Source organism: Haliotis rubra, unplaced genomic scaffold (assembly GCF_003918875.1).
Source record: "Haliotis rubra isolate DU_JTF1 unplaced genomic scaffold, ASM391887v1 Scf709, whole genome shotgun sequence".
Lineage (NCBI taxonomy): Eukaryota > Metazoa > Mollusca > Gastropoda > Lepetellida > Haliotidae > Haliotis > Haliotis rubra.
This window is the reverse complement of record NW_025767423.1, coordinates 190,205-207,171: the sequence shown is the minus strand read 5'-3', so window position 1 is coordinate 207,171 and position 16,967 is coordinate 190,205. Positions and strand designations below refer to the sequence as shown.

General features: G+C 42.0%; 2 protein-coding genes across 6 annotated transcripts in view; one reads left to right on the top strand and one right to left on the bottom strand.

Annotated features, from left to right (window-relative positions):
• Positions 1 to 16,967, top strand: part of LOC124259067 (mRNA export factor GLE1-like) — a 447,176-nt gene that overhangs the window by 267,681 nt on the left and 162,528 nt on the right. The gene's annotated exons all lie outside the window — the stretch shown is intronic.
• LOC124259055 (small G protein signaling modulator 1-like) overlaps positions 1 to 16,967 on the bottom strand; it is a 71,082-nt gene that overhangs the window by 8,960 nt on the left and 45,155 nt on the right. Inside the window, 8 exon segments of the mRNA XM_046693131.1 lie at positions 7,668 to 8,041; positions 8,043 to 8,398; positions 8,762 to 8,830; positions 9,602 to 9,747; positions 10,002 to 10,066; positions 11,790 to 11,804; positions 15,123 to 15,297; positions 15,738 to 15,893. Coding sequence (XP_046549087.1) covers positions 7,668 to 8,041; positions 8,043 to 8,398; positions 8,762 to 8,830; positions 9,602 to 9,747; positions 10,002 to 10,066; positions 11,790 to 11,804; positions 15,123 to 15,297; positions 15,738 to 15,893 — 1,356 coding nt within the window.

The following is a 16,967-nucleotide window of genomic DNA, read 5'->3' as shown; positions in this document are numbered from 1 at the left end:
CTGGTACACAGATCTTCCAGACATGGGTTGCTGAAGGTCAGTGATATACCATCTGATGCACAGATCTGCCAGACATGGGTTGCTGAAGGTCAGTGATATACCATCTGGTACACAGATCTGCCAGACATGGGTTGCTGAAGGTCAGTGATATACCATCTGGTACACAGATCTGCCAGACATGGGTTGCTGAAGGTCAGTGATAGACCATCTGGTACACAGATCTGCCAGACATGGGTTGCTGAAGGTCAGTGATAGACCATCTGGTACACAGATCTGCCAGACATGGGTTGCTGAAGGTCAGTGATATACCATCTGGTACACAGATCAGCCTTTACATGGGGTGCTGAAGGTCAGTGATATACCATCTGGTACACAGATCTGCCAGACATGGGTTGCTGAAGGTCAGTGATATACCATCTGGTACACAGATCTGCCAGACATGGGTTGCTGAAGGTCAGTGATATACCATCTGGTACACAGATCAGCCAGACATGGGTTGCTGAAGGTCAGTGATATACCATCTGGTACACAGATCAGCTAGACATGGGTTGCTGAAGGTCAGTGATATACCATCTGGTACACAGATCTGCCAGACATGGGTTGCTGAAGGTCAGTGATATACCATCTGATGCACAGATCTGCCAGACATGGGTTGCTGAAGGTCAGTGATATACCATCTGGTACACAGATCTGCCAGACATGGGTTGCTGAAGGTCAGTGATATACCATCTGGTACACAGATCTGCCAGACATGGGTTGCTGAAGGTCAGTGATATACCATCTGGTACACAGATCTGCCAGACATGGGTTGCTGAAGGTCAGTGATATACCATCTGGTACACAGATCTGCCAGACATGGGTTGCTGAAGGTCAGTGATATACCATCTGATGCACAGATCTGCCAGACATGGGTTGCTGAAGGTCAGTGATAGACCATCTGGTACACAGATCTGCCAGACATGGGTTGCTGAAGGTCAGTGATATACCATCTGGTACACAGATCTGCCAGACATGGGTTGCTGAAGGTCAGTGATATACCATCTGGTACACAGATCTGCCAGACAGACATGGGTTGCTGAAGGTCAGTGATAGACCATCTGGTACACAGATCTGCCAGACATGGGTTGCTGAAGGTCAGTGATAGACCATCTGGTACACAGATCAGCTAGACATGGGTTGCTGAAGGTCAGTGATATACCATCTGGTACACAGATCAGCCAGACATGGGTTGCTGAAGGTCAGTGATATACCATCTGGTACACAGATCTGCCAGACATGGGTTGCTGAAGGTCAGTGATATACCATCTGGTACACAGATCTGCCAGACATGGGTTGCTGAAGGTCAGTGATATACCATCTGGTACACAGATCTTCCAGACATGGGTTGCAGAAGGTCAGTGATAGACCATCTGGTACACAGATCAGACAGACATGGGTTGCTGAAGGCCAGTGATATACCATCTGGTACACAGATCTGCCTTACATGGGTTGCTGAAGGTCAGTGATATACCATCTGGTACACAGATCTGCCAGATATGGGTTGCTGAAGGTCAGTGATATACCATCTGGTACACAGATCTGCCAGACATGGGTTGCTGAAGGTCAGTGATATACCATCTGGTACACAGATCAGCCAGACATGGGTTGCTGAAGGTCAGTGATATACCATCTGGTACACAGATCAGCTAGACATGGGTTGCTGAAGGTCAGTGATAGACCATCTGGTACACAGATCAGCTAGACATGGGTTGCTGAAGGTCAGTGATATACCATCTGGTACACAGATCAGCCAGACATGGGTTGCTGAAGGTCAGTGATATACCATCTGGTACACAGATCTGCCAGACATGGGTTGCTGAAGGTCAGTGATATACCATCTGGTACACAGATCTGCCAGACATGGGTTGCTGAAGGTCAGTGATATACCATCTGGTACACAGATCTTCCAGACATGGGTTGCAGAAGGTCAGTGATATACCATCTGATGCACAGATCTGCCAGACATGGATTGCTGAAGGTCAGTGATATACCATCTGGTACACAGATCTGCCAGACATGGGTTGCTGAAGGTCAGTGATATACCATCTGGTACACAGATCTGCCAGACATGGGTTGCTGAAGGTCAGTGATAGACCATCTGGTACACAGATCTGCCAGACATGGGTTGCTGAAGGTCAGTGATAGACCATCTGGTACACAGATCAGCCAGACATGGGTTGCTGAAGGTCAGTGATATACCATCTGGTACACAGATCAGCCTTACATGGGTTGCTGAAGGTCAGTGATATACCATCTGGTACACAGATCTGCCAGACATGGGTTGCTGAAGGTCAGTGATATACCATCTGGTACACAGATCTGCCAGACATGGGTTGCTGAAGGTCAGTGATATACCATCTGGTACACAGATCAGCTAGACATGGGTTGCTGAAGGTCAGTGATATACCATCTGGTACACAGATCAGCTAGACATGGGTTGCTGAAGGTCAGTGATATACCATCTGGTACACAGATCAGCTAGACATGGGTTGCTGAAGGTCAGTGATATACCATCTGGTACACAGATCAGCCAGACATGGGTTGCTGAAGGTCAGTGATATACCATCTGATGCACAGATCTGCCAGACATGGGTTGCTGAAGGTCAGTGATATACCATCTGATGCACAGATCTTCCAGACATGGGTTGCTGAAGGTCAGTGATATACCATCTGGTACACAGATCTGCCAGACATGGGTTGCTGAAGGTCAGTGATATACCATCTGGTACACAGATCAGCCAGACATGGGTTGCTGAAGGTCAGTGATATACCATCTGGTACACAGATCAGCCAGACATGGTTTGCTGAAGGAAATCCAAATGCAGATCTTCATGGGACAAACGTGGCTCTCATGGAATCAATACATTGGTATATATGTTTGTCTAGAGTGAGTGAGTGCCCCTTTAACTAGTTCATCAACATATCAGCTTGATATAGGGGGAAGCATGGAGCGGTCTTACCTTTTTTTCATGAAACCCAGAAAACCCACAAGCACAGGCTTTGTGCTGACAAAACTAGAAACATGATCTGGGACTTAAACCCAGACATTGATTTCAGGCATGAGTAAGGGACATAACTCTTCACAGCATATTGTGGCACTAAGCCTGAGTTGCCCATGATCAATCTTTGCCCTGGGACTGTTGTTTACAGTACAGAGACAAACACATAGCAATAACCAGCAATAATCACATTGACTGTCAAGAAGATATTCGAGTAAAAAATATGAGAAAAATGTTTTCCAAACAGACATATATAAAGAAGCAAAACATTGACAGATAGTTTGGGAAATAACAGTGAATTTGTTGAGAGGTTGAGAAAATAGCCGCCAGAAGCGAGACAGGGTGTGTGCCATGTGTCTGTTGTGAGGCGTTATAGAACCATGTAACAAAGACCAGATTACTTACAAACAGTGTCAATATGAACGTCCTCCAGGACAGAGGATAATATTTCACACATAAATGCCATACAAGTTCAAATATTGGAATAAGTTGTGCTTTGAAGATTACATTTGACAATGCAGTAAAAGAACATAAAGGAACAGCTTGAGATTGTTGGGCCGGAAAAGCTTGGTATGCTTCACTATTAGTTCTATATATGCTTCACCTTTAGTTTTATGTATTTCACCTTTAGTTTGATGTAACAGTTGCTTCTATGTGCTTCATTTCTATATATGCTTCACCTTTAGTTTTATGTATTTCACCTTTAGTTTGATGTAACAGTATGCTTCACCTTTAGTTCTATATGTGCTTCACTATTAGTTCTATGTGCTTCACCATTAGTTCTATGTATTTCACCTTTAGTTCTATATGTGCTTCACTGTTAGTTCCATGTATGCTTCACTATTAGTTCTATGTATGCTTCACTATTAGTTCTATGTATGCTTCACTATTAGTTCTATGTATGCTTCACCATTAGTTCTATGTATGCTTCACTATTAGTTCTATGTATGCTTCACTATTAGTTCTATGTATGCTTCACTATTAGTTCTCTATGTGCTTCACCATTAGTTCTATGTGGTTCACTATTAGTTCTATGTTCTATGTGCTTCACCATTAGTTCTATGTATGCTTCACTATTAGTTCTATGTATGCTTCACCATTAGTTCTATGTGCTTCACCATTAGTTCTATGTGGTTCACTATTAGTTCTATGTATGCTTCACCATTAGTTCTATGTATGCTTCACCATTAGTTCTATGTTCTATATGTGCTTCACCATTAGTTCTATGTGCTTCACCATTAGTTCTATGTGGTTCACTATTAGTTCTATGTATGCTTCACCATTAGTTCTATGTGCTTCACTATTAGTTCTATGTATGCTTCACCATTAGTTCTATGTGCTTCACTATTAGTTTCACTATTAGTTCTATGGTTCTACTATTAGTTCTATGTATGCTTCACCATTAGTTCTATGTGGTTCACTATTAGTTCTATGTATGCTTCACCATTAGTTCTATGTATGCTTCACTATTAGTTCTATGTGCTTCACTATTAGTTCTATGTATGCTTCACCATTAGTTCTATGTATGCTTCACCATTAGTTCTATGTGCTTCACTATTAGTTCTATATGTGCTTCACTATTAGTTCTATGTATGCTTCACCATTAGTTCTATGTGGTTCACTATTAGTTCTATGTATGCTTCACCATTAGTTCTATGTGTTTCACTATTAGTTCTATGTGCTTCACTATTAGTTCTATGTATGCTTCACCATTAGTTCTATGTATGCTTCACCATTAGTTCTATGTATGCTTCACTATTAGTTCTATGTGCTTCACCATTAGTTCTATGTATGCTTCACTATTAGTTCTATGTATGCTTCACTATTAGTTCTATGTATGCTTCACCATTAGTTCTATGTGCTTCACCATTAGTTCTATGTGGTTCACTATTAGTTCTATGTATGCTTCACCATTAGTTCTATGTATGCTTCACTATTAGTTCTATGTGCTTCACCATTAGTTCTATGTATGCTTCACCATTAGTTCTATGTGGCTTCACCATTAGTTCTATGTATGCTTCACCATTAGTTCTATGTATGCTTCACTATTAGTTCTATGTATGCTTCACCATTAGTTCTATGTGCTTCACTATTAGTTCTATGTATGCTTCACCATAGTTCTATGTGCTTCACTATTAGTTCTATGTATGCTTCACCATTAGTTCTATGTGCTTCACCATTAGTTCTATGTGCTTCATCATTAGTTCACCATTACTGGTTTCAGCTAACAGTCTCTCTAATCTATTAGTGGTTTCTGCTGAACTGGCAGTCTCCCTCCATTAAGCCTTGGCGTCAAGTTATTTGGACTCCTCCTTTCAAACAATAGATCGTACCAGGGAAGGAGCACCCTGATAACACACCTCTCACACTGCACTGGTCACAATGTCATTTCCTATCATTTTCACGGATTTGAGTTAAGCAGGTGATATTTCAATGACAAAAGCTAATAAAAGCCCTACTTAGCACAGTGATAAATGCTCCATTTAAACACAAGAAAAGCATTTAAGGCAGAGTCAGTCAGAAGGTATTCAGGTTAACATTATCACAAACATAATGGTCATAGAGAAATAGTCATTTCTTTTTCAAGTGTGACTCAAGGCATTAATAGTTCCCGCTCCGTGGCCACACAACAGTAATCATCACATTAAAACCATCCAGTTTTTATCCACACTTCAGGCCTTTTTCCAAAATACAGAGCCTTCATCTACACCACAAAGCCAAGCATTGCCATCACTGCTGTATCTTCCAACAATTCCCCACATGGATACAATGTGTAAAGCCCGATTCTGGTGTCGAACACATTGATAATGTATAAGACGAGTATATGGATGGCAACTTCTTCTTTATTGTATAACATGATGTTTCTGGGCTACTTTTTGCCCCTTCTTCAAGAAGTAGCGCAGAAACGTTGTGCTATGCAGTAAAGAAGAAGTTGCCATCCATATGCTCATCTTAGATATTCACCAAGTTTAAATGCCTCTCAAGAATCTCACCTCGATAAGTCTCAGAAATCCAGATGCACTCTATCCCACCTCAACCTGTCTTAGGGTTTACTTGGTTCCCGCTCTACATCATTATTTTTTTATGTTCTCATTCAGGTTTCCTCTGCACTCAGAAACCTTGTTCAAAATCATTAAATTGAGAGTGGCATTGTATTTGCATCCAAGTTCCAAATATCAAAATATCAGTGGTATTTGTAGATAAAATCACATTCATCTGCCACAAAACGATGACCCCCACAATGCACTGTTTCTTGTTAGAAGAAACAAACTTGACCTCACCCTAAGAAATTAACATTGTGGCAAGAGACACGTCATGCTCCATTTAAATTCCTAATTTTCACTAAATTCCATAACATATCTTAAATCCGCTTCGGGAAAATAGTTGCAATATACTTGTTAGAATTCTTAAAATTGTAGGCATGTTGTAAAAGCAACGGCAGATTTCACCCAAGGGATTCTCAACATCGTGTGCACTGATCCCATTTGATTAGAGTAAACACCATTGCCCCCAGATAGTATTGGATGGATCCACCTGCCCCAGCTAAAACTGGATGGATCCACCTGTCCCAGCTAAAACTGGGTGGATCCACCTGCCCCAGCTAAAACTGGATGGATCCACCTGTCCCAGCTAAAACTGGGTGGATCCACCTGCCCCAGCTAAAACTGGATGGATCCACCTGTCCCAGCTAAAACTGGGTGGATCCACCTTCCCCAGCTAAAACTAGATGGATCCACGTCCTAGCTAAAACTGGATGGATCCACCTGCCCCCAGCTAAAACTGGATGGATCCACCTGTCCTTGCTAAAACTGGATGGATCCACCTGCCCCAGCTAAAACTAGACGGATCCATGTCCCAGCTAAAACTGGATGGATCCACCTGCCCCCAGCTAAAACTGGATGGATCCACCTGTCCTTGCTAAAACTGGATGGATCCACCTGTCCTTGCTAAAACTGGATGTATCCACCTGCCCCAGCTAAAACTGGATGGATCCACCTGCCCCAGCTAAAACTGGATGGATCCACCTGTCCTTGCTAAAACTGGATGTATCCACCTGCCCCCAGCTAGAACTGGATGGATCCACCAGATGCCAGCTAGAACTGGATGGATCCACCAGATGCCAGCTAGAACTGGATGGATCCACATGTCCCTATTACACAACATACACTGAGGCTGCTGCGAACACCTCCTGACTCGACAGCCAATCAACACTGAGTTATATTTAAGCTGTTGTTTTCACACTGTAATCAGTGTAATAAATGAATACATAATTGGAAAGCTGAGCTATCACAAATAGATGGGTACAGTTTTTGTTAAAAACACAGAAGACAAATGACAAATTTTCACTCAGATAAAATAAACTACTGCTGCTCATTATGGTGATATCTTGCGTTATTTGTGCATTCTGAAAATATTCTTACAAATCCAGATTTTACAAACATAAATGAATGATACTGGAAAAAGGTACTCGTGAAGTAAAAATATATTAAAGTAAATTCTTAAATACTTGAAATTGACTTTAAAAAAAAATTCATATTAACTTATTTTGGGTCATAAATGACTTTCTGTGCATGAACCCATCTGTTTGTGGTGCGACAGATGGAGAGAGAAGTAAGCTAGCCCACACACCAAGGGTTTCATGCTCAAACGCCGAAGTCATACCGGCGCCCTCTACAGTCAATGCATCCGTCAAACGCTCGTCCGTCCCGATGGAGGTTAACTTGTCCCTGAGATGACAATGAGAGTATTCCCCATCATTAGTCTCCTCCTCAATCACAGCGCTGTCCACCGACAGCTTGGTCACAACCACACTCCTCTCCACACTCCCCTCACGATCAGGTTTGGAAATGTCTGTCGCCTCGGAATCCACAGAATCGTACTTGGACCTATCGGTGAGAGAACCTCCTCGTGCTATAGAGTCGCCCAAACCATCGTCAGGGCTGTCTGCAAGGGAGCTAATCCTGCGATGGTGGGCTGGCGAGTCAGTCTGCACAATAGTGTCAACTCTTGTTAGTTCTATACTTGGCTTACGTTCGGGGGGTTGGTGTGGTCAATGCTGTAGAACTCTCCTCCATAACAGTGTCGGGGTGGGAATATTCCTCAGAGTCAAATGACTCGAACACCTCGTTACTCAAACTCGAGTCTTTTCTCACAAGTGGAATATGTCCGTCGGTGCTCTCCTGAGAGAGCTTGGCGAGGTTGGCTGCCATTATTTCCTTGTCCCTCTGCCGGACAATGGCCTCTACTGCCAGCCACTCGGACATGACTCGCTCATATTCATTCCTCACATGAGCGTCTCTGGCTTCTCGCTCCTCCAGCTTGCTGTCAAACTTGTAGTGCCCCAACAGGTAGGGCCACACCTGCAATCAGGCAATAGCACACTGATGATGAATACAGTCTAGTGGTATGCACTGAGTAGGGCTGGTGAATTATCTCCCTTATTTAATGGCCACCTTAAAAATCAGCCTTCTGAACTGAACTTGAGTTTCATTTTTGCTACCAGTGACATTCAAGGCACAATTCAAGTTTTAACAATACAAAATGTATGCAAATGAAAACAACATTATGTCATAGATATCTTTTCCAAACAGTCAGATTGGGTAACAATCACACATTCACACAAGCATTTATGAAATGTACTTTCCAGGTTACTGAATAAAAACACACGCAGAAGTCTGAGATATGACAACACAATGGGCGACACAAGACTTCCAAATACTCACATCTTTCCTCAGTTCCTGCGATATGCCGCCATAATACACGAGTCTGTAGATCTCTCCTGCATTCTGCACCTGCAACACAGGACCGGCAGAGACTGTAACTCTTTCACTGCGTGAGATCAACACCTAATTGAACACTGTGTGTTCGCTGCTTCATGATACATTTTATACCAATATTCATGGCATGACAGCTGCTTGTAAATAAACTAATCTGGACCAGACAATTCAGTGATTTATATTATGAGGTACAATCCATGAACATGGGATTAATCAAGAAACTGATTCCAGAGATCCCAACACACACTGCCTCTTGTGACGACCAACCTGGAAATCTATGCTATGAAGTGCTAGTATTGGCCTCAACACTCACATCACTTTATATGTCAAGGTCCAGACCTATTGTAACCTGACACAAACATCAGTATCCATGGTAACCAGCCATCATTAACCATGGTAACCAGCCATCAGTAGCCATGGTAACCAGCCATCAGTAGCCATGGTAATCAGCCATCAGTAGCCATGGTTATCAGCCATGGTAATCAGTAGCCATGGTAATGGTTATAGCCATCAGTAGCCATGGTAATCAACAGCATCAGTAGCCATGTAGCCATGGTAATCAGCCATCAGTAGCCATGGTTATAAGCCATCAGTAGCCATGGTAATCAGCCATCAGTAGACATAGTAATCAGCCATCAACCATTGCAAGAAATTCAAACCTATCTGTTATGACATCCATTCCTAATATGAGCCTACTGTCATCCTATATTCCTTCAACGTTGAACCCATTGTACCTGGGACAAGGTAGACATGACAGAAAGGAACTATAGACGTGAGAAAACATACCACTCCATCGACGTTCAGCTCCTCCCATTTCTCTGGCGTGAGTCCCTGGCTGGCATCACACGGGTCGTCTGCTGCCACGATGGTGTTGTGTACGAGTCCCGACAAGTGGGTGCGCACCGTCTTTAGGTGGCGGCAATGGGCCAGCCCTGACCAGGTGATACATTGTGTACTTTAGTATAATAGTTCAACACTACTCCATTAGTTCAATAATACTTATTAGTTTAATATGACTTCAGGTCAAACATACTTCGATACTTACCTAATTCAATTCAACCCTACGTCTGTTGAACACTACCCTACTTCAGTAGAACTGGGATACACTGACATGTGTCAACCAAGTCAGCGAAATACTGCTGAATATATTCTAACATTGTATCCTCCTTACTTCAACTGTACTTACATCCGTAAAATGCTCGTGATATGATCTGTTTCCTCATCGTGTCACATAGCTGCTTGATGTGGGCCCTGCAACAGACAACAAACAACTCACCTCCACATTGCTCAAAACAAACTGCTCATTTACGGACTTGTAGCAGCTACCAGAAATTATGGATTATCTCTTCAAATGAAATAAGGAAGTATGTTGTGAACTTTTGTGTGCAGCTTTCAACACTTATTGACAGGGGAAATATAGTACGTAAATCTGAGTAGGTTATTTCTCTTATAACCTTGGCTTTACTGTCTGGGACAATGTGCAACATTGACCGATTTCTTGGTCCCAGTTGTTACAGGGTTCTCCTCAGCAAGACAAGACTTCATCAATATTATACTCTACATTTTTAATGAAGTAAGTAAAGATCTTTTAGATGTTGAATTTCCATGGATACCTGCTCATGTTGGACTACTTGGACATGAAAAAGCTGATATATTGGCAAAAGCTGCATTAGACTTTGATGGATCAGAAAAGGATGAGATAATATTGCCCTCTCCTGCAGAATTATGCATCGTCAGTAACATCCATGCTCAAATGAAATGGAAACAGAGATGGACCTCATCCTTACAAGGACGCCATCTCAATGGCATCGAGATTTTTGTAACTAAATCAAAATTATCCAGAAGCAATCGTAGAGAAGAGGTTTGTGATGCCAGGAACAATGGAGGACTCAAGTATATGCAACAATGTAAACATATTGAGTAACATTGCTAAAGGACTCTTTATGTAAAACTGAAGGGATTAGAATGAAGTATTAAGTACAACTCATAATGGTCTGTGAGAACTACTGAATGTAAGTACACTGCCATCGATGGTCTGTCACAGATACCACAGACAACAGTGGATCTGAGTTACATCAGTGTGGTAGGATCCCAGATGGGGGTCAAAGTCACTGAACACCTTGTTGACGGCCACAAGCAGGGTATCACATCCGCACTAAGGGACCGTTCATAATTTATGGCTAGGGTGGTGTTGATGATTTATAAGGGGTGGGGGTGGGGCACAACCCAATTTTGTACATAAAGTTATGTTTAAAATTATGCTTAGAAATTATGGGAAGGGAGGGGGTCATTGATGTTGTACATGACATGCAGAGGGGTCACGTATTTTGTACATATATATTAGGGGGGGGGGGGGTTGTCATTTACATTGTACATGCCTCTCCATAACAATCATCATCATCCCCCCTAACCATAAATTATTAACGGTCCCTAAGTATCATTATCTTTGTTAGCCTGAATTTGGAACCTATAACCAGCAGATCCGGTCAAAACAAAGGGATGCAACTCTTGACAGTGATGGGAAATATAGGGGCCTGGTAAAAATTAGAGTCAATTTTGTTTCAAAGGATTCCTTAGTAATCTGAAGCACTTTTCAGTAATTATTAGTAATTCTGATCCTGATAAACGGAAGGAAGATTGTACAAGACAATACTTACAACAAAGATTGGTCGTATATGGGAAGAAAGGAACAAAGCTACAACATTGACACTATTTAATGTAAAGCATAATGACGCATAAATACGAATAAGTTGAAAAAAATAATGAACTTTTTATGTAAAAAATGTCAAAGTTCACTTGAAACAGATTTGGATGACAGGTAAAAAACTTGAAAGGGTGGACAATACGGTGGGAAATGAGATGAGTTCTCTCCCTTGCAGATATAATGGAAAGGTCATGCGGTTTGAGAGAGTGCATCCTCAGTATAGAGCAAGGTCAGTATACAACACACAGTTTCTTATAACGAGGACCTTACCTTGTTTCCCAGTTTCTAAAAAATAACAATGAAACATTAAATATCTTTACAGCCAAAAAGACACATTTTCACAAAAAAATATCACAAAATATATGTGAGGAAAACAATTCCATGCATTGAATAACACAATTTTTTACTACAATGAAATAAATTTTAAATACAGCAAAAAACAGTCAGTTCAGGGAAAGAAATGACATAATGGTCATACGCAGGGCAGACAATCTGTGGCTATAGTGAGGTTGCTCCATCCCATCTGGTGCAGTCTAATCTAGACAAGGAACTTGTTGGTGAAACAAAACTATCGAAGGCTGTCTGATGGCCGTATTCTGTAGCGAATATCACTAAAACTTCCCAAATAGACGCGAAAGGACTTTGCGATTCATGTCATTCTATACAGATAGCTAACAGAGACCTGTTCTACTCATAATATGACAAATAAACATGATAAACAGAAAGTAGTTTCACCAAATTATTCATAAATCAGTGTATGAAATAAGGCCCGTCCGACTGCCCGCGACGGGCTAGATTTCTGCTGGACGGTCTAATTTTACACCAAGCCAGCCTGATGGACGGATGAAAAAAAATATTAAGGTAACATGTCCACTAGTATTTTAGAAGGCCTGGTTAAATCTCTTCTGGGCTGGTAAGTTTTTGAAGTTACCAGCACAGATGTCTGGCTGGGTTTTCGGCTTATTTAAAAAGTCATTTAGAAAGTCATCTCAGTCCAAAACAGAAGTACTGAGAATGGTTGTCTAAACCTGTTGTCAATGGAGGACCAATGACAACTGTTTCCAACTGGTTGCTATGGAAACTAAAATTTATCATGGATGGAGAGGAACTGAATGTATTGGACAAGAGATCACTGGCAGGATTATTCCAGCAAAGTTTGAGTTGAGTCATGGGGCTGATTACAAAACTATTTCAGACAAACCTATTGGGGCCAAAGAATTCATGAACTAGCACTACAAGTGTAAAGATATATCATACAATGGTAATGCCTTGGTAAATAAATTTCATAAATAATACAGATGTCAATCTCTTTCATCTATTCCAGCATTGGCATGACAACATGTAAATCATAACAAAACTAAATGTTGACAATACAGTGACACTACATGCATGCCAACTTACAGTAACACCGTACGCCTTTCAAACAAACACCGATCAACCCACAACTAGCTGATTTGGGGTGTCAAAATTTAGATTTGAGAATTTTCACCAAATTTGGAAATTTGACAAATTTTCGACTTTTGACCAAGAATATAACTTAAAATACTAGTGTTCTTTCACTCCTTTTGAGGAGCATAAATAATTTCTCGATATCACCAATCCAGACCACACCATCTTGTGATTGCTTGAAATACAAATGCATGATTTATATATCACCTACAACAGTAGTGGAAACCCACAGTAAACGATTATGTTACTTGTAAAAGAAACATTTGGTTTCTTCAGTCACCCTGAATACTTGTAGCATGATCTGTACAGGACTAGCTACCTCAGTGTGATCAATCTTTTGTCTCAAGTAGCTTAGTAAGACTTGACAAATCGTGTGGCAACAGAAAGCGATTTTGGTACGAGAGATCAGTGAAGGGATTAGCATGACACCGTGAGAAGTTTTAGAACAGGGCACTAGCTATTGGTACGAGAGATCAATGAACGGGTTAGCATGGCACTGTGAGAAGTTTTAGAACAGGGCACTAGCCATTGGTACGAGAGATCGGTGAATGGGTTAGCACGGCACTGTGAGAAGTTTTAGAACAGGGCACTAGCTATTGGTACGAGAGATCGGTGAATGGGTTAGCATGGCACTGTGAGAAGTTTTAGAACAGGGCACTAGCTATTGGTACGAGAGATCAATGAACGGGTTAGCATGGCACTGTGAGAAGTTTTAGAACAGGGCACTCAGCCATTGGTACGAGAGAGATCAATGAACGGGTTAGCATGGCACTGTGAGAAGTTTTAGAACAGGGCACTAGCTATTGGTACGAGAGATCGGGTGAATGGGTGAGCATGGCACTGTGAGAAGTTTTAGAACAGGGCACTAGCTATTGGTAACGAGATCGGGTGAATGGGTTAGCACGGCACTGTGAGAAGTTTTAGAACAGGGCACTAGCCATTGGTACGAGAGATCGGTGAATGGGTTAGCACGGCACTGTGAGAAGTTTTAGAACAGGGCACTAGCCATTGGTACGAGAGATCAATGAACGGGTTAGCACGGCACTGTGAGAAGTTTTAGAACAGGGCACTAGCTATTGGTACGAGAGATCGGTGAATGGGTTAGCACGGCACTGTGAGAAGTTTTAGAACAGGGCACTAGCCATTGGTACGAGAGATCGGTGAACGGGTGAGCATGGCACTGTGAGAAGTTTTAGAACAGGGCACTAGCCATTGGTACGAGAGATCGGTGAATGGGTGAGCATGGCACTGTGAGAAGTTTTAGAACAGGGCACTAGCCATTGGTACGAGAGATCGGTGAACGGGTGAGCATGGCACTGTGAGAAGTTTTAGAACAGGGCACTAGCTATTGGTACGAGAGATCGGTGAATGGGTTAGCACGGCACTGTGAGAAGTTTTAGAACAGGGCACTAGCTATTGGTACGAGAGATCGGTGAATGGGTTAGCATGGCACTGTGAGAAGTTTTAGAACAGGGCACTAGCCATTGGTACGAGAGATCGGTGAATGGGTTAGCACGGCACTGTGAGAAGTTTTAGAACAGGGCACTAGCCATTGGTACGAGAGATCGGTGAATGGGTTAGCACGGCACTGTGAGAAGTTTTAGAACAGGGCACTAGCCATTGGTACGAGAGATCGGTGAACGGGTTAGCACAGCACTGTGAGAAGTTTTAGAACAGGGCACTAGCTATTGGTACGAGAGATCAATGAACGGGTTAGCACGGCACTGTGAGAAGTTTTAGAACAGGGCACTAGCTATTGGTACGAGAGATCGGTGAACGGGTGAGCATGGCACTGTGAGAAGTTTTAGAACAGGGCACTAGCCATTGGTACGAGAGATCGGTGAATGGGTTAGCACGGCACTGTGAGAAGTTTTAGAACAGGGCACTAGCCATTGGTACGAGAGATCGGTGAACGGGTTAGCACGGCACTGTGAGAAGTTTTAGAACAGGGCACTAGCCATTGGTACGAGAGATCGGTGAATGGGTTAACATGGCACTGTGAGAAGTTTTCGAACAGGGCACTAGCTATTGGTACAAGAGATCGGTGAATGGGTTAGCACGGCACTGTGAGAAGTTTTCGAACAGGGCACTAGATACGGCAGTATGGTGGTGTTCTGCAGGTTGGCATGCCGCTACGTGTGGACGTACACGTACAGGTACCTGTGATTGGCCTGGGACTGGGTCAGACACGTGTTGTTCTGCACTTCCTGGGCTCGGGCGTACGACTGCACGGAGGACTGTGCTAGTGGGCTGGGGGGAAGGTGGCGACGCACCGGCCACGGGGAACGTTCACCTGTGGGTTTGGCTTTCGGGTCCATCATTTCAGCAGCTGGTAGAAAATAATGTAATTTTTATGATAAAATTGACATTTCATACTTATCCCTACTGATGCTATATTGCTTATCTCCCTTTCCCTTTCAATGGTTATCTGGAAACTTGAATCTCTTTGTTCCCAAGAATAGTCAAAATTCACTCAGCCATGGGGAGCCCTACTTTCCCGCCAAAAGCCTCTCACGTGACCTGAGCCATGCGCTCATCACTCGAAACGGAAAGGGAGATAAGCAATATAGCATGAGTCAGGATAAGGAAAAGTATCATCGATATATAATCTAACCATCTGATTGGTCATGTCACAATTTCATCATTTGGGTAACAAAAGCTCAAACAAACAAAACAACCAGAATCTGTGCTGTTTGTAATAAATACTGAATACTTCAGACTCTTACATCCCTCAACAGGCTGGTGGCAACAACCCCCGGTCCTACTTACTGATCAGATCAGGCTTGAAGGAAGCAATGATCCTGAAGACGTAGTCAGTTGCCTCGTCCTCATCTGCGCTGGAGCTGCTGGTGCTGCCTTGGCTGCCGTGACTGCTGCCGCTCGACAGGCGACTGCCCTTACGCTTCAATTTGGGGAACACTTTGCCTGTTGGGAAAGAAACTGCAAAATTGTAAGTTTGAGTAGAGTTCCGATTAGCTCAAAGATTCACATTTATTGCATACATCCAGTATATGTAACACATCCAATGCATTAACACATTTATCACACATCCAGTGCATTAACACATTTATCACACATCAGAATATGTAACATTTATCACACATCCAGTGCATTAACACATTTATCACACATCCAGTGCATTAACACATTTATCACACATCCAGTGCATTAACACATTTATCACACATCAGAATATGTAACATTTATCACACATCCAGTGCATTAACACATTTATCACACATCCAGTGCATTAACACATTTATCACACATCAGAATATGTAACATTTATCACACATCCAGTGCATTAACACATTTATCACACATCCAGTGTATTAACACATTTATCACACATCCAGTGCATTAACACATTTATCACACATCCAGTGCATTAACAATATGTAACATTTATCACACATCCAGTGCATTAACACATTTATCACACATCCAGTGCATTAACACATTTATCACACATCAGAATATGTAACATTTATCACACATCCAGTGCATTAACACATTTATCACACATCCAGTGCATTAACACATTTATCACACATCAGAATATGTAACATTTATCACACATCCAGTGCATTAACACATTTATCACACATCCAGTGCATTAACACATTTATCACACATCCAGTGCATTAACACATTTATCACACATCCAGTGCATTAACACATTTATCACACATCAGAATATGTAACATTTATCACACATCCAGTGCATTAACACATTTATCACACATAATCAGTGCATTAACACATTTATCACACATCCAGTGCATTAACACATTTATCACACATCAGAATATGTAACATTTATCACACATCCAGTGCATTAACACATTTATCACACATCCAGTGCATTAACACATTTATCACACATCAGAATATGTAACATTTATCACACATCCAGTGCATTAACACATTTATCACACATCCAGTGTATTAACACATTTATCACACATCCAGTGCATTAACACATTTATCACACATCAG